Below are 22,844 nucleotides of genomic sequence, written 5' to 3' on the forward strand. Positions count from 1 at the left end.
TAAGTGAGGATGATGGTTATTTGGCGGGGGGGGGGGTAGTTTGAGTTTTTGTTGTTTTTTGATTTAGCTTTTTTTAATTAAAAAAAATTTTTTTTTTGAATGAAGCTTATAAAATGTGGTTTGGCTGGTAATGTTCTGTTGCTTAAACTGAGTGAACTGAGTGGTGATTACAGGAACTTTTGCCCATTTGTTTCATGCAGTTTTTTATATCTGTGTTATATTTCACTATTTTTAAAAATCTGTGGAAAGAAATAAAAGATACCATATAAACGGGGGCAGTATCTCTGAAAACCCTGAATAGAATGTGACTAAGAACACAGGCCTATTAAAACAGGAAAATACAGCTTTTATCCATGGGGACTCCCTCTGCCAGTACTCTCCCATCCAGAGGAGTGTATTTATCTGTCCTTCATATGTTGTCACTAGTTTTCCATTTATATGGTGAGCTGGTTCTTCAGTATGTGTCTGTGCTGGTTCCATGCTTGCGGTTCTCACTTTGACGGACCGAAATGATAGACCTGCTGGGGCCCCATCCCTAGGCATTTTGATTCAGAAGCTCTGTAGTGGAGTCTGAGCATCCTTCTGTTGTTTGTTTAATGTTCTATGGGTAGTTGTGCTGCAAAGCCCTTTTCCTACTCTATTACCATATTGTAAGGTTTGGGCTTGGACACCAGTGTCACACACACGCCTCCTCTACAATTAGTTGTTAAGTCCAATTTATTGCTCTTAACACTTTTCCAGCCTTCCCCTCATCTCTTTCTCTATTCCTGTTACCTTCATTATTCTCCTGAACTATGGAATTGGTCCCTTCTAATGGTCTCCTAGTTGATGTTTAAGCCTCTCAAATACATTCTTCAAGCTGCTACCGGACTGTTGTAAACTTAATGATGATAGATTTTGTTTTCTGCATGAGAGATGGATTTTCAGTACCTACAGAATAAAATTTAGTCTCCCTAAAAAATCTGGCTCTTGCCTACTTTGCCAGACATCTCGTTCACAACAGAAAGTTTCCCTCCTTCCCCAATACTAATTCTAAACTATTTGCAGATCTCTGAATATTCTTTTCTTTTTTGTGCTTTCCCGTCTTGGTGTTCATTGAGCATTCTGTTCCTGGAGTCACCCATTTTCCATCTTTGGAATGCATCTTTAAGAATTCTTCTTAGTCATCAAACCTCTAATGAAACCTTTTTCTGATAGCACTTCTCTTTCAAGTGAAATTGACTGTTCCTTCTTCCCTAATACAAATTTTTATCATATACCTGTTACCACCTGTAACCTTTTACTGTGCTTATTTGTCTACAAGTATATATCTTTGTAGTGGGACTGTGACCCTTGTGGGCACAGGGGCTCTTCTTAATTGTCTTAATTGCCTTTGTATTCCGAGCACAGTCCCTGGCACATTGTCTGCCTCTGCCCTAAAGCAGTCTTAGAAAAGCTTTACATACTACACATGTCACTGACCAGATTGTCCTGAAATCTGAGAAAAGTGATCTACATTCTTGTCCGTTCAGTTTTCTGTGCCACCTTATGTGGCGTACATATTCTATCGGAAGATGAGAACTTGCACATTTAGTCTGTTTATTTTTTAAAAATTTTTAATCCTCTTACATTAAAGGAATTGAAACCCAAGAGAGTCTAAGATTAATATAAGATCTATTGATTTAGCATTTCAATATCTTCTGCTTATTTGTTGATTCTGAATACAGCGTTAAATAAGTGCTGCTGATAGATAATTATCGGATAGGTTCCATGGTGATGGCTACTTTGTGAAAAGTGCCAAAATGATTAGCTTTCTTTATCAACCATTAATATCCCTTTTTTCCTAGCCTTCTTTGAATCCAGAAGCTGGCAAACAGAATCAGCCATGCAGACCTATTGGGACCCCTTCTGGAGTGTGGGGTAGGTAGATTTTGCCATTTTAAAGGCACAACTTTAAATTTTTCTTAGCATGAAGAGGAGCAAAAATTCTTTATCTCTTTTTTGTTTGTTTCTTTCTCTTTTTTTCTCATCTCATCCATTTGCACATGGTAACTAACACCTATTATCTCTTATTGTGCCCACCTAAAATACCATCAAAATGTAATGGTAGTGGAGTCATAATACAGATAATTGAGAGCTTGTAGAGCCCCAAATTTGAAAGCAGATTTTAGGCAAAGGGAGAATTATCTAAAGCTTATTAGAAGTAATGTTTAATTAACATCACTAATTCATTTATAACAATTAAATTGAATTTTTTATGTTATAATTGTGTCCTAAATATTTGGTAGGCAAATATAATGGTATTTTCTAAGCATTTTTTCATATTAGTAGATAGTAGATAGTCTTCTAAAGTGTTCTTTGAAAGGCTGTATAATACCAAATTCTATAGACAATTTTGTTAAACCAGGTTCCAATTGTTGAGGGGTTTTTTTTGGGGGGTTTGTTGTTGTTTAAGGGGAATGGGGGAGCAGGTTTGGCAGTTATAAATGGTTGTTGTAGAGGGCGAGATGAAAACATAAATACACACGATTATGTGTACATGCTGGGAATAACTAGCCTTATAAAAAATTAAGAGACATATCAGTGTATTTCATACCAAACCTGATCTGTAGTTTTAGAATCGTTGGCATTTACAAATGAGACTCTCCTAGTCCCTACATTAGACCTGTTCAGTAGTTAGGCATCTTATTGGGAAGGTTTAGTATATCTAAATACTGGTTTTGGTTCTTGAATTATAGGATTAAAGTTGCTTGTTGTACCGTTTCCCCTTTGTTAATAGTGTAAAGCTTTGCTCCACTTTGCCTCATCAGCAGGTCCCAGGGTAGCTTCCTTTCCCCAATTTCCTCATCTCTCTCCATTCCCATGCTGACAGGACCTGCCATACTTGGATATATTCTTGTTTGGTGTGTACCTGAATGATCACACCATACACTAAACAAGTTATGCCCCTGAAGGACTACTAACACCTTTGGGCTTCCTGGTTGATTTATGAATTTAGCTTCATATGCTGCTTTTTTCCTGTAATTTCCAAGTAGTGTCATTTTTGAGAATATCTGTTAAGTGCATACCGGAAAATGTTTGTCCCTCAGTTTCAGCTGTCAGCTCTTTGTTGAAAGTAAGGACTTCATATAAACTGTGCTTCATGTTAACCATTATGTGACATTTTTTTGTCTCTTCACTATTGTATTTCACAGAAAATCCACCTAGTGCCAAGCTACCCTCCAAAATGCTAGTCATCAAAAAAGTTTCCAAAGAAGATCCTTCCGCTGCCTTCTCCGCTGCATTCACCTCACCAGGATCTCACCATGCAAATGGGAACAAATCATCAACTATGGTTCCAAGTGTTTATAAGAACCTGGTTCCTAAGCCTGCGCCCCCTCCTTCCAAGGTATGTTTTGGCATCAGTGTTAGAACCTTATATAGTAGAGGTTTGGGAATAAATCAGGGAAAATTTAGTAAATTTATCTTTTCCCATTGAATCATTCAGTACCTAATATATGTGTAGTATTTTACTGTCTCCAAACTCTCTACTTCTGCTAACTGGGTTTTTAGTAGGCTTCTCATACTCATTAGCTTCATCTCGTAAACCTGCTTCTTCTGATTTGCTGTTTTCAGTAATAGCATCAACATCCATCTGATCACTTGGCTGATTATCTAAATTGGCTGCTTCTTTCTTCCTCCTGCTCATCACTCATTCCCCTGTACCACGCAATTAGAAATTCCCTGTCAGTTATTCCATGATGTCCATGCCCTTTGTCACCTCCCACGTACTGTTGTAGTGCACCCTTCTATTTCCTCCTCTCTCTATATTCATCTTGCACAGAACTGCCAGAATGATCATCCTAAAACAGTTTGAATATATGACATCCTTTCCTCAATCACTTCCGTAGTCCCAAACCATCTATAGCAGGGTTTGGTAAACTTTTTCTATAAAGAGTCAGATAGTAAATATTTTAGGCTTTGCTGGTAACCTGTAACACATGGACTTTGTTATATTTACTTTTCTTTTCTTTTCTTTTCTTTTCTTTTCTTTTCCTTCTTTCTTTTGTTTGTTTTACCATGCTTGAAAAAAATGTAACAAGTAAATTATTAGCTCATGAGCCATACAGAAACAGGCCTCTGGCCCGTGGGTGTTCTTTACCAACCCTGATCTTACAGTGTAGCATCTGAACTCCTTAGCAGTGGCGTGTATAATTTTTTATAGCCTAAGCCTAATCCATCTTTTATATTTTACTACCTCTTCTTTCTCTTACCTGGAGAATTACTCATCCTTCAAATTCATGTCATGCGCTCTGGGAATCCTTTTCTATCACACATATCTAAAGGTCTCATTAATCTTTATATCTCTGATTAAATAGCACTCTTTTTTTTTTTTTTTAAGATTTTATTTATTTATTTGACAGATAGAGACAGCCAGCTCTGAGAGAGGGAACACAGCAGGGGGAGTGGGAGAGGAAGCAGCAGGCTCATAGCGGAGGAGCCTGATGTGGGGCTTGATCCCATAACGCCAGGATCACGCCCTGAGCTGAAGGCAGACGCTTAACCGCTGTGCCACCCAGGCGCCCCAGCACTCTGTCTCTTATCATAATATCTATAACATTTAATTACATCTCTTTATTTCCTTACTTGTAATCTCCTTAAGGGCAGCCTTCAGGTCCTTTTCATATTTGTATCCCTAGCACCCTCACAAAAGCACATAATAATTGCTTTAATGAATTCTAGCCACTATACAGAAGTAATTCGAATTTACTTTGTTATTGAGAGGAAAACCAGTGAACATTTATTCATTTTCCTCTGTGTGTAAGCACTGTTTGGTGGTTCTGAGCAATACAGAGAAGTACCACATTGGTCATGACTATCCATGAGCCGAAAGTCTGATTGGGATAATAAGATATAACAACATGAAAGGTCATATGTTGTGTATGAAATAAAATAGTAACCAGATGCTAATAACAAATTCTAAACAGATTTGGAATAACTAAATGAATGAAACACTAGTGTTCAGTTCAGATTATGACCATCAAGGAAAATTTTGCTGAAAACTTGTCATTTGAACTGATCTTTGGAGGATGGTCCAGATTTGAATAGGCAGAAAAAAGCCTGGAGAGTATTGCACATCATAAGAGAAGTGGTGATTAAATACAGGTTCTAAACCCAGAAAACACTGGCAATATTTGAAGGCTAGTGAATGATCATTTTAGTTATTCCTGGGAGCACTGGGGAAATATCCAGACCAGGGGCCCGTATCCTAGTGGCAACAAGTGAAGCTTTCAGGGTAGATAAGATCTCTAAGGAAAGAAGATGGAAGAGTAAAGGATGGGAAAATAAAACTTGGAGGAATATTTAATAATTTATAAATATTAGGAAAATAACGATATAGCAATAGGACTAAGAAACTGTAATTCAGACATCAAAAAAGTGTACCGTCACAAAAATCTGGGTAGGTGACTTTAAGACAGCAACTGGGGTTGCTAACACTTGACAGTGCTGCTGACAAGTTGAGGAAAATAAATAAGAAAAGGGTTTGACCTTAGTTATTGGAAAGGTTTAGGTCACCTTTGAGTTGAGATTTTAGGAGAATAGTATCGGGATGAAACAAGATTACGGGGGATTCTGGAATTATGTGGATGGAAGTGGAGGTAATGGCAACTTTGAGATTTGACAGTAAAAGGAAATAGAATATAGGTGGTAGTAAAGTTAAGTGAGATGAAGAAAGTCTGTAGAAAGAAGCCCTTGGAATATACTTGAACGAGGTCATTAAAGAATTATGGCCTAGGAAGAAATGAGTAGGAATAAAACTGACAAGTGGAATTATCTTTGAAAGGGTTTAGGATACTTGTTCGTCTGATGTGGAAGGGAAAGAATGTGAATTTAAGTCAAGAGAGCAACTGCTATCTAGGAAACAGTATAGCCTGGCAGTTAATAGGGCTTTGGAGTAGACAGAGTCCACTTTGCTCCTTCTTTGTGATATGACCGTGGGCAAGTTTCTTAAGTTCTAAGTCTCAGTTTTATCATCTATAAAATGGGGTAGTAGTACCTATCTTTTAAGGTTATTGTGAGGTGTAATTGAGGTTTTATGAAGTATTTAAAACTGCTATATAGTAAGTGCTAGTAAAATACAGCTGTTACTATCAGCACACTTTATGTTTGTTCCATTCCTTAAGAGGTTTTATAAGTGTTACTTCATTTGAAATGTCTGCAAGCGGGGCGCCTGGGTGGCTCGGTCGTTAAGCGTCTGCCTCCGGCTCAGGGCGTGATCCCGGAGTCCTGGGATCGAGCCCCACATCAGGCTCCTCTGCTGGGAGCCTGCTTCTTCCTCTCCCACTCCCCCTGCTTGTGTTCCCTCTCTCGCTGGCTGTCTCTCTGTCAAATAAATAAATAAAATATTTTTTAAAAAGAAAGAAAGAAAGAAATGTCTGCAAGCATTCTGTTAAACTATAGAGAGTATAAAAATGAGTTAAAACAATGTCATGTCCTCAAACACCTAAGAACACTTTTGAGGGTGAAAAAGTGGCAGGTACAAAAGTCAGAACACAGAGCTTAAGATTAGTTCAGCTCTGTTGTGCAGGACTATCCTAAGTCAAGGATCGAATGAAAATAGGAAAGCTAAGGTAAGGGCTATTACTGTCCTTGCAGAAGGTAATGAAGCCTGCACAGGGATGATGAAAGCGGGCGGAGAAGGGAGGTAGTAACGGCACAGTGGGAAGGAAACAGGACAGCGCGAATTCTTCTCTGGGAAACGGATAACTGTGGAGCCATTCACTGGAGTTAAGAAGAGAGAAAGATCAGGTTTCAGGAAAAGTTGATGAGCGTGGTTCTGGGTGTGTGAAATGTGGGGTATTAGAGGAAGGAAGAGGTGAGATGACTGGGAAGCAGATGTGGATTTATCCATTTTCTCATTCAACAGTTATTACACATTGAGTATCTGCGTACTAAAAACTGTCACTAGAGGCACAAAATAATCTTAAAGAGTTTGTTATCTAGTAGAGAGACAGATGTAAAAAATAAATGTTCTCCTCTGCCTGAAGAGGGTCCTCAGACTCTATATAGATAAGGTCATATTTGAACTCGGTTTTGAAGTGGAAAAGGAGAGGCCATTTGTTGACATCCTGTGTTGCAAGACCTTCACTAGGCCTTTTACATGTATTCTATAACATTTACTCCTCTAATCCTAGGATGGAGAAAATTATGTAATATAAGGTCCCATAGCTAATAAAGTGATGGAGTCAGGACTCCTAAGCCAGGTTTGTCTGACTTCCATCCAGAGCTCTTTCCGGTGCTCCAAATTGCCTCCCGTCATGAAGGATTAAAAAGGAGGGAGGAAGTTGAGAATTCAGGTTTTGGAGTCAGACTTCATGCCACTCTTTAGGGCTATGATTTTCAGCAAGTTATTTAATTTTGCTGAACTTGTTTCCTTAAAAATAAATTGAAGCTAATTATATCTGTCACATAATTGTGGTAAAAGAATGAAATTAAGGTTTTAAAAGTACTTGGAATATAATACTGGCACAACCTAAGTGGTCAGTAAATAGTAGTTTAAAAACAGGAGGAGCGCCTAGGTGGCTTAGTCAGTTAAGCATCTGCCTTTGGCTCGGGTCATGATCTCAGGGTCATGATCTCAGGGTCATGATCTCAGGGTTCTGGGATCAAGTCCCCCATCAGGCTTCCTGCTTGGGGGGAGATTGCTTCTCCCTTTCACTCTCTCTCAAATAAATAAATGATCTAAATAAATAAATAATAAACAAACAGGTGTTCAGAGCACCTAGCTGGCTCAGTCCATGGTGCATGTGACTCTTGATCTTTGGGGTCATGAGTTCGAGCCACATGTCATAGGGATTACTTAAAAAAAAAAAAAACAGGAGTTTGTTACAGAGCAAGTAGATGGGGCTCTCCAGGCAAAGGAACCATTATTATCTTAAAAAAAGAAAGAAAGGTAAAACATGCCATGTTTTAGAAAAGACAAATGCTTAAATATGGCTGGTAGTTGGGAATTGGTGGAGGGAAGTATTTGTTAAGCCAGTCCAGTCATGGAGGTCTTTTTTTTTTTTTTTTTTTTTTTTTTTTTTTAAGATTTATTTGAGAGAGAGCAGTGAGAATAAGAGAGCACAAGAGGGGGGGAGCAGCAGAGGGAGAGAGAGGGAGAAGCAGACTCCTCGCTGAGCAGCAGGGACCCAGGACCCAGGGATCATGACCTGAGCCAAAGGCAGACGCTTAACCGACTGAGCCTCCCAGGTGTCCCCAGTCATGGAGGTCTTTATAAAAACTCAGAGGTTAGGGGTAGAGATACAGTTTTACATATTTTCTACATGGTTTCAACAATTTAAATTGATTAAACGGTTAACAAATAACTGTTTTTTCTGATGAAGTTAAGTGAGAAACAGATAGATTACAACAGAAGAACACTGAGGATAGAGCTCTGAAGAATCCCTGCATCCACTGAAAAGACTGAAGGGAATCCAGAAAGGAAAGGAGGACAAGTTCAGAAAAGATGGGTAATAGCAATCTCTCATTCTCCAAAACCAGATTTTTTTTTTTTTTTTTAATTAAAAGCTGGCCTTGGAATATAAAATAGGACTACAGGATTTTTGGTTATTTATTGAAAGAGCTATTTTATTAAAATAGGGATAGAGATGAATATTGCAGAGAATTGAATAGTAAGTAATAATGAGTAAGTATAAGACAGCAGATACTGACTTAGGCAGGAAAGCTTGGCAATAAGAGGATGATAGTATAAAGGAAAATAAATGTTTGGGTTTTTCACCCCTAGCTTCAGTAAGGTGGGTTAGCATGTTTGTAGATAAAGGGGAAGAACTTATTAGAAGGAAGAGAGAAATAATTGATCCATTCTGAAAGGAAAGAGAACAGATGCAGAGTGGTAGAAAGGGGGGAGGAAGCTATTGAATTTGAGGTGCAAAAGGAGAGAATTGGGGGAAGTTTGGATCTAGTGACCTCTGACTTCTCAGTCCAATATGAGAAGGCAAGATCATTTGAAGTAGAGTTGGGATTGGTTTGGAGTTTGAAGGAAAGGAGAGGACATTTTTTAAAAACCCATGGTTGATACATGATTGACTTTGATGGATTTGTATGTATAAAATCCCTCTAATAAAGAAGGCATGGGGCACAGGTTTTCTCCAGTGAGCAGCCAGCTATATAGCATAGTGTTGGAGTTACTGAAAATTAAGATTAAATTGGAATAAAGTTGGGCAGAGATATAGGTGTCCTGTTGCATGTAACACTGCCTGGTAAACTTTCCATACTACTACAGCAAAAACCCAAGTGTTGGAGTGTCCTGAGGTGCCAATGTTAAAAGAAAGACAAGGCATCTGATAACCGTCTACAACTCTGCGGAAGCCACTGGGGACTGTCATCTTTGATAATGAGCCTTACACAAGCAGCCATCTGTAGGTTTGCATCAGTGCAAGAAAAAAATTAATCTCCATTCCAGTCGGGTCGTTGTCTCTCTTATCTGCTTGCATGTCGTTTTTGGAGGCATTCCAAAAAAAAACAATACTATGTATTACTTTAGTAACGACAAATTGTATAACTTTCTTAACCTTAGTGTCATTTTTTGTAAAAAGTTGACATCATAATTATACCTGATTGGGTTAAGAATGAGAACAGTGTGACAGCCATCTGGTAGATACCCAGTTATATTAATTCCCTTCCTAAAGCCTATAGTATCCTCTTTAATACCAACAAAGAAATTCTTTTCATTCAGATCCTTCCTTTGTCCTGGCGGTCTCTCAGTTCTAATTGTTTCATTCTGGAAAAATGGACATTTTTTACTTGCTTCAGCCTTACTCCCTGATGTGCTTTGTCTTTCCCGTTCTCCTCAAATAGTGTGATTGACTCAAAAAGAGATGCACAGTTGGTTAATCATCCGACTCTTGGTTTCAGCTCGGGTTGTGATCTTGGGGTCATGGGATCGAGCCCTGCGTCGGGCTCCATGCTGAGTGCAGAGTCTGCTTGAGATTCTCTCTCCTCTCCCTCCACCCCTCCCACCTCTGCATGTGCTCGCTCTCTCAGTCTCTGTCTCTCAAATAAATAAATAAATCTTTAAAAAAAAGAAAAGAAAAGAAAAAAAGGAATATTCCAGTTGCACTCTGGTGCCCAGTCAAATTGGCATTGGGGACAGAGTGACAGAATGGGCCTAGACTCCACAAGGCCAAGCAAAGAAGGGACCAAACTAGAATTGTCTGGCCATTTACATTGCCCACCCTGGCCTAAAAGTAGCTTCCTGTCATTGAAGCTTTTGGAAAATAGCCTTTTTTTTTTTTTTTTTTTTTTTTTTTTTTTTTTAAGAATCAGGATTACATCAGAGGTTAACAAACATGCCAGCCATAAGAAGAGAATATTTTAGGGTCCAGTAAGTTTGGAAAATGCTGCCTCTCAAATTCATGTGTATAGTTAAGTGCTTTGAGAAATAACATAGTAAAGAAACCAGTTGAGGTTTATTCACCTCAGCATCTCCCACACTTACTGAACTAGAGTTCTCTTTTTGAGAATACCTATTAATAGCCCATGACACTTCCGGTTCCCAGATGCTTTTTTCCTTCAAGTGCCTAACCTCAGAAAGAGATTGCATACCTCCTTAACGTGTTAAGGTGGGTAAGCTCGAGGAACTCGTGTTCCCACATGACATTTTACTCTTTGCTTTATGTGATCTTCCAGAATGAGCTTCTATCTCCATACTTATTCTCACTGATTTGTTCTTTCTTCCCATGTAGCCCAGTGCATGGAAGGCTAACAGAATGGAGCACAAATCAGGGTCCCTTTCGTCTAGCCGGGAGTCTGCTTTTACCAGTCCAATCTCTGTTACCAAACCAGTAGTGCTGGCTGGTGGCGCAGTTTTAAGCTCTCCTAAAGAGGTGAGTGAAGATAAGGCCAAGCAGCCTTTTCTAAAATTGCCATTTCTCATTGACTTATACTAAGATACACGGTGTGACATGTAAAGCTCTCATTCCATTTCCTTTGTAGCTGTGCTTTTAGCTCAGAGTCATTTCTTTACTGGTGATTTGCTTTTGTATCCAAAGATGGGCAGTAGCTGAGTGGGGTAGTTGCTCTCTGGTAGACTGGGGTCGGCTGTGTCAGATAAGAGATCAAAGAGGTGCTGTATAAGCCGTACAGTCTTAACTGCTAAAACCCCGCAGAGCTGTGGGCACCTGGGTGGCTCAGTCGGTTGAGCATCTGCCTTCAGCTTGGGTTGTGATCCCAGGGTTCTGGGATCAAGCCGCACATCGGGCTCCCTGCTCGGCGGGGAACCTGCTTCTCCCTCTCCCTCTGCTCCTGCCCCCTGCTCATTCTCTCTCTCTCTCTCAAATAAAATCTTTAAAAAATTTTAAAAAAACCTGCAAAGGTGAAGTCTTTATTTAAATGAAAAGGATAGTTTATTTTTGGTGAAAGAGTGATAATTAGGCTACCAGATTCTGGGAAACAGTACCATGTAGAAGTGACCCAGAGAATCCCAGTTCTTGCTGTTTGCTGTTAGGAGCAACCTGTTTGTGGTATTTGCCCAGAGTCCCTCCAGCACTACTCCTCCAATTGAGATCAGCTCCTCTCGCCTGACCAAGCTGACCCGCCGAACTACCGACAGGAAGAGTGAGTTCTTGAAGACTCTGAAGGACGACCGGAATGGAGACTTCTCAGAGAACAGAGACTGTGACAAGCTGGAGGATGTAAGAGCATAAGGTTTTTCTAGGGCAACAGAGGGGTTTTCCTGTGTTGTATATGTACTTTTTTAAAGTCTTTTATTGGTCAGTGCTGTAAAAAGTTGGTAAATTACAGAAGCTTTTATCAGTTAGGATTACATTTAATTGCAGTATAAGGAGATCTGACAAATAGAACCATAAAACAAGAGGGGGTTTTTGGTATCCTCCAACAGGAAGCTTAGAGGTTGCCGGCTAAGGGGATAAGCTCATTGGGGTTATCAGGAAATGTACAGCTTTCGGTTATTTGGGAGCAGGGTGGTTAGCGCACCTCTGTACCCCCCCATCCATGTTCTGGTGATGGAGAGGACAGGGGGCCAAAAACCTGAAAGGGAATAAAGTCTGTCTCTTTTTTAAATGCTTTCTTAAAAGCCACACCCTGCAATTTCCAGGAGTACAACATTGGCCAACTGTCAAATGGAATCTCCTAGCTGCAAGGGACTCTAGGAAGGTGAACTTTTTAAAGCTGAACACAGTAGTTCTTTAGTCCGAATTGTTAAGGAAGACTAGAGCATTGATACTACTGCATCGGTATCTGGTAGCATCTACCCGCCATTGACATAATTTGAAGTTAAGATCCTGACTGCTTGGTATACTTAAAATCTTAGTAAGGTGAGCAAGTCCTTATTTTTAAATGGGGAAAACCTCTGAGCTGAAGTTGTTTTTTGGAGAGCACTTTCCTCGGTCCTGACTCCTTATTCTGATAGATTGTGTATCTTTCCACTAAGGGTCATTGAGCCAAGTGTGTCCTTTCCTTATTTCAGTTGGAGGACAACAGCACACCTGAACCAAAGGAAAACGGAGAGGAAGACTGTCATCAGAACGGTCTTACTCTCCCTGTAGAGGAGGAAGGGGAGGTCCTCTCACACTCTCTGGAAGCAGAGCACAGGTAAGGGAACATCAGATCACAGGGCATGCTGTGTATGGCCTGTAAGGAGCTTGAACATCCTTAAGACATCTCAGATCGAGTCTGGCCTACAGAGAGAAGTGTCCATGGGCACCATAACTTGTTCTCTCTTTATGCCCCAGCTTGGCCTGTTGCCCACTGGGCATTCCTTTGCAGTTTTGTCAGTGTTTTCACAACTTTCCTCTGCAAGGCTTTCGTGTAGTTTAGTTTCAGACTCAGTTTATAACTCCATTTGGAGAGGGGAACCTGTTTTCTAGGACTGTTGTGCTCGCCCTTCGACCCTCCTAGCCCAAGTGAGCCTTTTTTTTTTTTTTTTTTTTTTTTTTTAATGATTTTTTATTATATTATGTTAGTCACCATACAGTACATCCCCGGTTTCCGATGTAAGGCTCGATGTTTCATTAGTTGTGTATAACACCCAGTGCACCATGCAATACGTGCCCTCCTTACTACCCATCACCGGTCTATCCCATTCCCCCACCCCCCTTCAAGTGAGCCTTTTATAAGACCCCTTTAAAGGCCTTGGGAGGCATGAGACACCCCCCCCCCCATGGGTGGAGCTTGTTCTTTAAATGAGGGCCTGGAACACAAAGCAGCCATCTGTTTGGGCCCCTGGATGGCAGATGGGGCCTGCCGTGTGTGGCAGTACCTTCCTGAAAGGAAGTTCCTGTCCTGAGGAACTTTAGAAGTCAGCAAGATCACAAGACTATGAAGGAGACCACAATGCCATGAAATTGAAGGAGAACTTAGGTACATGTGGAGATGTGCTAATTTGCTTACCAGAGACAAAAGTGAGGTGTTGGGTTTTGTTTTGTTTTTTTTTTTTTTAAGATTTATTTATTTATTAGAAAGAGAGAGTGGGGGGAGGAGCAGAGGGAGAGAATCTCCATCAGACTCCCCACTGAGCATGGAGCCCCACGCGGGGCTCAGTCACACGACCGTGAGATCATGAGCTGAGCCAAAATCAAGAGTTGGCTACTCAACTGACTAAGGCACCCAGGTGCCCCAAAAGTGCGATTTCGGGGCACTTGGGTAGCTCAGTCGATTAAGTGTCTGCCTTAGGCTCAGGTGATGATCGCAGGGTCCTGGGATTGAGCCCCGCATTGGGCTCCCTGCTCAGTGGGGAGTCTGCTTCTCCCTCTGCCTATGCCTGCCGCTCCCTTGCTTGTGCTCTCTTTCTCTGTCAAATGAATAAATAAAATCTTTAAAAAAAAGAAGTGAGATTTCTTCCTGTTTTGTCTGTCAGAGAGGGCCCTTGCATTTTGGCTCTTGCGCAGTCTTTTTTTCTGCTGCTTCTCTCTCTCTTACAGCTCTTATACTCTAGGAAGAGCAACTGTGGAGATCCCTCATTTAATTCAAACACCTGAGTAGCCATAATTAAAGCTTATCCCAGTGGGCAGCGGCACCTGAGGGTCCTGGAATCCATCCTGTGTCAGGCTCCACGCTCAGCAGGGAGTCTGCCTGAGGATTCTGTCCCTCTCCTCCCCTCCTCCTGCTTGCCTGTGCATGCACTCTCTTTCTCTTTCTCTCTCTCTCAAATAATTTAACTAAAAAAAAAAAAAAAGCTTATCCCACTGGGGAGAAAAGAAAAATCCAAGGGGGGTACTGTTGCCCCTGGGCAAGTAAGTTTTCTCTAGAAAGTTGTGGGTTTCCCACTTATGCTTAAAGATGTCGTATTTTCTTTGCCTGACCTCCCTCTACCAGGTTATTGAAAGCAATGGGATGGCAGGAATATCCTGAAAATGATGAGAATTGCCTCCCCCTCACAGAGGAGGAGCTCAGAGAGTTCCACGTGAAGACAGAGCAGGTACGTCATAAACCTCTTCTGGAGACCTGTTCATGACGAGGGAAGGGAACAGGGCAATCACTGAGAGCCTCAGTTCAGTGCGAGAGAAGGACCTTGTAAAAGAAAATATAAACTAAGTTGCCATAGTAGAAATACAGAGGAGCGAATCACTGCCTAGGCAATACGATCTCTCATAGTGGATACAAAAACTAGGTCAGTAGTTAGCAGATTCCAGAAAGTAGTGTGTTCTTTCATCCTGGCAGCTCTACCCCCTTATCAGAACCGCAGGGCTTGTGTTCCAGAGTTTGGGTCAGGTTTCCCTCTGATATTCTGGCTGGAGCCAAGAAACAGCCTCTTTGAATTTATCCAGCAAATGGCTGGATTCTTTCTGAGTGAAACACTTCCAGATCCTGAGATTTATAGCAATGAACAAGATCATAAATGGAGTCTACAAACTTCATGGAGCTTACATTCTGATAGTATTTATCTTTTATTTACATTTATTTTTATTTATGGTATTTATATTTAAAGCACAAATAAAAATAGTATTAAATCCTATAAAGAGAAACTACAGCTGACATAAAGACTGCTACTCAGAACTATTCTCTGAATCGTTGTCATCACCTGAGAACCTGTAGAAATAGATAATCTGAAACCCTACGTACTGAGTCAGACTCTGCATTTTTAAAAAAGATCTGTAGGTAATTGATTTGCACATTACGGTTTGAAAAGCACAGCTCTAAGAAATCTTGGCTCTCTTAGAAGGGCCCCCGTCTGCACTCTGCCGAGAACGGAGTCCTGCTGCCAGTGTAGTTGCTGATGGTTTTCTTTTCTCTTTTCCTGCCAACCACAGCTGAGAAGAAACGGCTTTGGGAAGAACGGCTTTTTGCAGAGCCGCGGTTCCAGCCTGTTCTCCCCTTGGAGAAGCACTTGTAAAGCAGAGTTTGAGGACTCAGACACGGAAACCAGTAGCAGTGAAACATCAGATGACGATGCCTGGAAGTAGGCATATAAATGCTCACAGATCTGACCCAGTAAACTCAGCTGTGTGTTTAGGGAGTATACAAAAGAAATCGTTCTTTTCCTTTTCTTATGTTGTTGAATACTTCATGCACAAGGGAAAATAATCATATCCCAAAGAGAGAGCAGTTGGCTTGTTTAGCTTTTGTTATTGTTCTTCCCTGTTATCTGCTTAATAGAGAGAAGTTTGTGTGATGGGAAAGATTTTTTAAATACACACACACACACACACACACACACACACACACAGTATGTATGGGGCGATGCACAGGTGGGAGCTGGCGGTGCGGAGAGGAGATGCCCGTCTGCAGCAGCAGCTCCTGCTACCAGCCCTTGGGGCACTCACCCCTGTGCTCAAGCAATCATTGTCAATGACAAAGTGACTATTGAAGTTATAATTGTATTAAATTAATGCTAATAATTTGGATATTTTATTTTATTTTTGGCTGCTCGGGTAACGTTAGCCCTTAACCAAGCATACATGGTTTTCTTTTTTCTTTCTTTCTTTCTTTTTTTCTTTTTCTTTTTTTTTTTTTTTTTTTCCTTTTTTGGGTACAGCTGTAAAATATTTGGATATAGGAAATGTTGTGTTATTCTTGCAGCCTTGATATTCAGGGTGGATTGTAAAATATAAATTTTTGTGAGATTTCAAAGATTAAGATTATTTTGATAACATTATTTACAGATTTAAAAGATGTGGTTATCACAAGTCTGTTGAGGGGGAAAACTACTGCATAAAATAACTAACTTGGAATAAATATTTTGCATCAGTTTGGATTGTCTTGTGTAAGAAGTATATTTCCTTTAAAATTAGATGAGTGGATTCTTTGAGGGAAATACTTTTAGAAGTCTGAGGGGAATCTGAATTCAGACACAGCTGTTTCTCCTTTTAGCAGATACTTTTTTGATGCAGAAAAACTTGTGCAATAAATTATCAGTAATAAAATCAGAAACCCAAGTTTCCTTCCTGAAACGGATTTTCACTTGCCTGGGTATTTACCAGTGTGCATATTTCTAGGAAGGTTCCTGCTAAACAGGAACATGGGAAAGGGTTTGAGCCAGTGCTGTGACCCATGGAGCGTGAGCAGTGGAGGAGGCGACCAGCGGAGGGGGCACAGTCTTTCATTCCACATACACTTCCCCAGCTCTCCCTGTACAGCCGGGCATTTTGCAAGGCTCTGGGGGTGCAGGGAATGCCCAGCCCAGTAGGGAAGAGAATAAACAATTATATTAAAAATGAAGCCTTAGACCAAAATTCGATGGACAAGTAGAAGTTAAAGTCAGCACGCACTGACACTGGCGCTCTTTGGCCATCCCTACAGTGCATGGTCCCTGGTGGATATAGAGGTCCAGAATCATACCCTAATGGGAGACAACCAGCAGGGTAACAGCCCTGATTGCATGTTAGAAAGATAACTTGTAGTGTTTCCAGAAGGGAGAGAGGCTGGAGGCAGAGAGACCAGCATGACATTTGCTAGATTCTAAAGGCTAGGAAGGCAGAGACCCGATCTGCTACACTGTATTACATAGTCTCTCCTGCTGGTGTTACAAGCAGTCCATGTAGAAATGGTGGTTGAGATAGAGCCTGAGAACTGTATCATATTTCACTGAATATATCTTTTAAAACATTATGTACTAATAAGAAAATTTGCTGAGTGTGTGGGTGGCTCAGTCCTTTAAGCTTCTGACTCTTGACTTTGGCTCAGGTCGTGATCTCAGGGTTGTGGGATCAAGCCCCAGTCAGGCTCCTTGCTTAGCAAGGAGTCTGCTTCTCTCTCTCCCCCCTTTCCTTCTGCCCCTCCTCCTGCTTGTATTCTCTCTTTATCTAATAAATTTTTAAAAAAAGAAAAGAAAACTTGCCAGGTTATGATACTCCATTAATTGTTGGTCCTGATGTCAGTGTTAAAATGGGGGGGGGGGGGGAGGCATCTTAGAATCAGTGAAATAGTATAAAATGAATTAAGCTGCAAAGGTATTAAACTGGAAATGAGAAGTAGGTTGAGATAGAGATATCCTGCCTGTTGGGTGTTGAGCTTTGCCACTTACTAGCTTTCACAGAACAAATTTCTAAAAATTTCCCTTTTCTTGCTTGGAATTAAGCTGGCTGAGATCACATGCTTTGAAACACTTGTAACCTGTTGCTGGTCACACCTTGGTCTTACACGGTGAGGGGGGTGCTACGTAAGTCCCTGTCTTGTTTAGAAAAGGGAGTTTGTTGAGAAACATGGGGCTCAGAGCTCCTGCTGCTGACGGATGCATATATTTGGGGAGGTGGCAGAGATCTGATCAGCACAAAAGGCCTGCCTGGTCCCCTGGGCAGACTCAAATGAAGGGGTACCTTTCTATATTTGATTCCTTTATCTGACGGATTCATTGTGTTCTCCCAGAACTTTCATTCCTTGGGCTGTGCTAATTATCTTCCCTCTCTAGCCAAACAAAACAACCCCCCCCCCCAAAAAAAAGGAATGGGGTTAAGGAAAAACTGCTAGCCTTGGTGTGACTTGGTTATGCAAAAGCCGTGGTTGCTCCCTGAGGGGCACAGTGCAAGGGAAAGCTCAAAGCTGGTCAGCCTAGGGGAAAGACAAGTTTCCTGGCAGAAAGCCCAAAAGAGCAGACTGCTTCCTCTCCCAGGTGTTCCCTAGAACGGAGAATGACACTAACTTGGGTACCATCCGCTTGGGCAAAACAAGAATGAGCAAGATGATACTTCCCTGCCAGACACTATTAAATTACCAGTGATGGGGGGTGGGGAGTATGCGATAGGGCCAGCTAGTCTAGGAGGCAGCTGTCCCTTCCCCTTTACATAGGCGGAGAAACCAGCAGTAGTGTTGAAAGGGACTTGCCAATGTTCATGTAATGAGGTGGAGCTGACTTTGTGACACTTTTTCAAGCCAGGGGCTCCTCCCAAAGGTGACCAGCTTTTCTGCACCCATGCTGCAGACCTGCCTGGACCTGCCTGGACCTGCCGTTGCTGCCCAGGGAGCTAAGTCTCCTCCCCAAACATAAACTGAATCTTGTAAACTCAGCAAACCTGGCCTTGCCTCTGGCTTTGTTTCATCCTCCTCTCCCTTTCCCCTGCTCTCGGTCCTGTCTCTTGCAGGTCTTGGCTGGCGTGTCAGGAAAGGGGTTCCATCCCATGGCTTCCTACTCTGGAGAGCCAGGGCTCCTGTCCTGTGGGTCCTGTGACATGGTTTTCCGCTCCTGGGCGCTGTTGGCCACCCACACTCAGCGCTTCTGCATTGGCCGTCTGACCCGAGAGGTAACACCTGGAGCCCGCCTCTCAAAAGGGCCACATCTGTGGCCACATGGGTGGGTGGGTATTCAAGCAGTTCCGGCCCTCAGGATTCTTCATCCCCACACCCTGTCACCAGGTGGTGTCACAAGAACACCAGGGCCTCCCAGAGCAGGCGGCGAGCAAATTGGCTCTTAAGAAGCTAACGGAAGAGGTACTCCGGGCTTTCCCCACTGGCTCGAAAGTTAGCATCCTCCCCAAGCCTACAGATGACGCGGCTCGTGGGTCAGATTACCCCAAACCCAGAGATCACGGGTTCCGTCATCTCTAGGTGCAGCGGCTGTGGCTGTACCTACAGGAAGTGCGACCCTGGATAAGAGAGGTCCCCGGGGGATTAGAAGGGCCCCGGAGCCAGACTGAGGCGCACACTCAGGGCCCCACCCCCGAAGCTGCTGGAAGCCCCGGCGAGCGGCTTCGCGCGCTGCAGGGGACTCACGCAAAGCGGGTGGCGGCGACGGAGTCACAGAGCCGAGCCCTGGAGCGGCGCAGCGAGGGTGAGGGAGAGGGACGGGATTACGGGCCCTCCCCGCCCCTCGCCCCTTAGCTTTGCGTTTGTGGGACCCATTGCGACTCGGTCCCTTGACGCCTCAGAACTGAGCCAACGCCTCCAAGGTTTGGCCCAGGCCCGGGGCGGAATATCACGCCTTTTTGGTCTGGAGCGGGAGCTTCGAGAACTGCGGGCAGAAGCCGGGCGAACGCGGGGAGCTCTAGAAGTGCTGGGGGCGCACGTTCAGCAGCTACAGCCGGAGTCGGGGTGAGACCGGCGCCGGGGATGCGGAGCGCGGCTGAGCCGGCCTGGGGGCGGGGGGCGGGGCCCGGTCTGCGGGCGGAGCCGCGGCGGGAGCCTCGGGGGGGGGGCGGGACGCGGGAGGCGTAGGCGCCCCCGCAGCTGGAAGGCCGCACGTGTTCTGTCGGGAAGGGGCGGGGCTTCCGGAGGCCCGGCGTCTGGACCCGCAACACCTTCGCGCGGCTGTCCCACTGCCCCAGGACCCGGCTCGACGCCTTGCGAGAGGCAGAACTCTGTTGTCCGGTGCTACAGGCCAACCCAGGGACTCTGGCTACCGAGATCGGGTGAGGTCCGGGCCCCGGGGCGGCATGGGCGAAGCGCTGATCAGTCCCGGAAAGACGCCGCTGCCTTCTTGTCCCCTGCTCCCTCCCTAGGGCCCTGCGTGAGGCCTACGTTCGAGGCGGGGGCCGGAACCCCGGCGTTCTGGGCCAACTATGTCAGTTGCAGGTGGAGGCCTCAGCACTGGAGCTGAGGAGGCTGCGGACCCGCAGAGGTGAACAGGGGGAGCCAGCCAGGAGGGCCTCCTGGAAGCGGTGGACTTAATTCTGGGAGGAGAAAAGGATGGTTGAGGGGGGCGTCTTTGGCATGAGGAACACCTGAAGGTGGAAGACATGGGTGGTCTTTGTGGCAAGGGCTAGAATGTTACCTGACAAGTCCAGCCTTGTCCAGAGAGACCTAAAGCTGGAGAGCTGCTCAGAATTGTACCAGCTGGTCACCAGAGGTCAGAGGTGACAGGTCGGACTTTTTCATCGCAGGAAGACGGGCAGGTGACCCACTCGGGGAGCTTCTAGTAGTGGAAGCCGAAAACCGGCGCCTGGAGGCAGAAATCCTGGCCTTGCAGATGCAGAGGGGCGCGGGCCCTGCGTCCTGGGGTCAGCGAGCACCCTTGTCCCACACGCGCGTGTTTGTGTCTTGTCCGTTCCTGCCCTCGCGCATCGCCTGGTGTCCCTACGTCTGGGTACGGCTCTCGGGGAAAGGTTGTCTCAGCCCTGTTACTGGCTGCGTCCGGCTCAGAGATGCCCTACTCTGCTCCCAGGGCCTAGGGAGCCTCGAGCTGTGGTGAATCCCAGCCCACGCCTGAGAAGGAGGGAGGATCCCCCACGCGTCCCGCCGCCGGTGGCTCCCCCGCTGCCGCCGCTTCCACACTCCACAGGCATCCTATTGAGTGGCACAGAACAGGCCGTGAGGACCCAGGGGTTGGGGCCAGGGCAGCTGTTTTGTGTAGCTGGGGAAGCATGGGCACCTGAGGCTTTCCGCCGCAGTCAGCTCTTTCCCTACCCACAGCTGCGGGTTCCTGGAACCACGACCAGGAACCTAGGCCTGGATCCATACTGCCTCCTGCCGGCTTCTGACGTTCTGGGCCCTGCACCGTATGACCCTGGGTGAGGCCTGCTGCCTCCCTCCTTTGACATTCTCTGTGCCTTTGGTCATCACTTCTGAATGAGACCCACTAGGAAGAGCTGGGGTTGGGGAACTGACAGGGTGACAGGTAGGGGTGAGGGGACAGGGTTCAGAGGACTGGGGGGGGTTGATAGGTGCCAGCTGAGACCTGTGTTCTTCAGGGCTGGCCTGGTCATTTTCTATGACTTCCTTCGGGGCCTTGAGGCATCTTGGATTTGGGTGCAACTAATGACTGGCTTGAGCCGAGATGGACAGGATACAGGAGGGGCCACAGCATTGCCCCCAGCCCTTTGCTTGCCCCCACCTCCAGCTCCTGGGCCTATTGGCAACTGTGCCATCCTTGCCAGCAGGCAGCCTGTACCCAGGTCAGTAGATGGAGATTGACTGGTGCTTTTTGTCACAATTGAGACTTTTCCCTCATTCTGCTGAGTTTTCCCATCTGTATACAGGGCCACTGGCTCTGAGAGCTGTCCAAGGAAGGAGGAACAGTTCTGGCTTCTCACACCTTGTTTTGGTTGTTCTAGACTGCCACCTTCACCATCAGTATCCCTGGTCTGTGAGCTACAGGCCTGGCAGGGGCTGGCATGGGCTAGGGAACCACAGCCAAAGGCTTGGGCCTCACTGGTGCTATTCGACCGGGATCAAAGGGTGTTAAGTGGCCGTTGGCGTCTTCCACTTCGGGCCCTTCCTCTGGACCCCAGCCTTGGCCTTGGGCAGCTGAATGGGATTCCCCAGGTGAGTGTGGAGGACAGGGACTGGATCTCCACCCCCTCCAGGTACAAATGCAGTACCAGTACCATTTCATCTCTCTCCAGGTAGGTCAGGCTGAGCTCTTTCTGCGACTGGTTAACGCAAGAGATGCAGGTGTCCAGACACTGGCAGAGATCAATCCAGCAAGTGCCCAGGAGTACCAGTACCCACCTCCGGTGAGGGCCCGCCTAGAGCTAGGGATATCACAGGTGTGATTGGTGTGGTTAATTGCCAGCATTTGTTGACCACCATGTTCCACATCGTCTCTAAATTAACTCCTTTATTCATACATCGTATTAGGCAAACTATGTAAACAGATAAGGAAATCGGAGCTGCACAGTGAGGTTAACTTGGTTTACATTAGGAAGTCAGGGTACAGACCTCTTGCTAAAGATGCCCTTCTCCCTGTTCCACAGATGACCCGCTCACCTTCCCTGGAAGCGAGCTCCCTTGCTCCAAAAGCCGGCTTTGTTGATCCCCCTCCTCCTGCAGAAGAGCCCCCTCAGCAGCAGAGTCAAGGGTAGATGGTTTGGGCCCTCATCACAGCTTTGACCCACCCCCTCTGGCTTGCTGAGTCTAGGAGCCGTAACAGGCTCAGAACTAGGACTGAGAATGAGGCTTGTTGCCAGACCTGCAGCTTTACTACTCCACGTTCTCAGAGGGTCTAGAAGCAAATAGTAGATACAAGCTCAAAATAGGAGGTCCAACTACAGCTTCACCACTTTCCACAAATACTTGGCCTTTACCAGTTCTCCTCTTTGTGAAACATGTGAGGATTAAATGTTATATAAATTCTTTGAAAGATGAGCGGGGAGCACTCTTTATTAAAGGAACTTTATGAACTTACCCCCCCCCTTTTTTTTTTTTTTGCTAAAGCCCTTCTTACTGCCACACTTCACTCAGGACATCCTCTGGGAAGCCTTCCAGGCTATAAAGGTCCCCATGAACTAGGAGCTCCCATACCTTACACACAGAGAGTCACATGTAAGATCTGTCTGAATTTTGAATATTGAGCCTAGCCCCAGAACCCAGTGTCAACCGAAGGCCAAAGGCCAAAAATCCTCAGGACTAGGAACATGTATTACAAGGGCATCTTCAGGAAGTTCAAAACCAAAGATTCTGAATTACTACAATCAACCCAGAAAAACTCCCATTTTCTCTTCCATTTATTTAGGAAACAAAATATAAACTGGAAATATAAGGCAGGCACGGTTTGG

General features: G+C 44.5%; 2 protein-coding genes across 2 annotated transcripts in view; both read left to right on the forward strand.

Moving 5' to 3' along the window:
- Positions 1 to 16,172, forward strand: part of GPBP1L1 (GC-rich promoter binding protein 1 like 1) — a 61,059-nt gene extending 44,887 nt beyond the window's left edge. Inside the window, exons 6-12 of the mRNA XM_008699278.2 lie at positions 1,827 to 1,899; positions 3,174 to 3,367; positions 10,707 to 10,847; positions 11,496 to 11,654; positions 12,449 to 12,573; positions 14,296 to 14,398; positions 15,231 to 16,172. Coding sequence (XP_008697500.1) covers positions 1,827 to 1,899; positions 3,174 to 3,367; positions 10,707 to 10,847; positions 11,496 to 11,654; positions 12,449 to 12,573; positions 14,296 to 14,398; positions 15,231 to 15,383 — 948 coding nt within the window. The 3' untranslated portion in view covers positions 15,384 to 16,172. The remainder of the gene's footprint in view (positions 1 to 1,826; positions 1,900 to 3,173; positions 3,368 to 10,706; positions 10,848 to 11,495; positions 11,655 to 12,448; positions 12,574 to 14,295; positions 14,399 to 15,230) is intronic.
- Positions 16,173 to 18,165: 1,993 nt separating this feature from the next.
- Positions 18,166 to 22,470, forward strand: CCDC17 (coiled-coil domain containing 17). The gene is given in 13 exon segments (XM_040627353.1): positions 18,166 to 18,691; positions 18,732 to 18,843; positions 18,961 to 19,183; positions 19,281 to 19,443; positions 19,677 to 19,760; positions 19,851 to 19,969; positions 20,232 to 20,329; positions 20,491 to 20,858; positions 21,039 to 21,242; positions 21,402 to 21,612; positions 21,693 to 21,803; positions 22,044 to 22,125; positions 22,128 to 22,470. Coding segments are annotated over 13 exon segments (2,007 nt in total). The 5' UTR covers positions 18,166 to 18,533; the 3' UTR covers positions 22,202 to 22,470.
- The last annotated feature ends 374 nt before the right edge of the window (positions 22,471 to 22,844 follow it).

The sequence above is a fragment of the Ursus maritimus genome, unplaced genomic scaffold (assembly GCF_017311325.1).
Source record: "Ursus maritimus isolate PB19 unplaced genomic scaffold, ASM1731132v1 scaffold_12, whole genome shotgun sequence".
NCBI classification, from domain to species: Eukaryota; Metazoa; Chordata; class Mammalia; order Carnivora; family Ursidae; genus Ursus; species Ursus maritimus.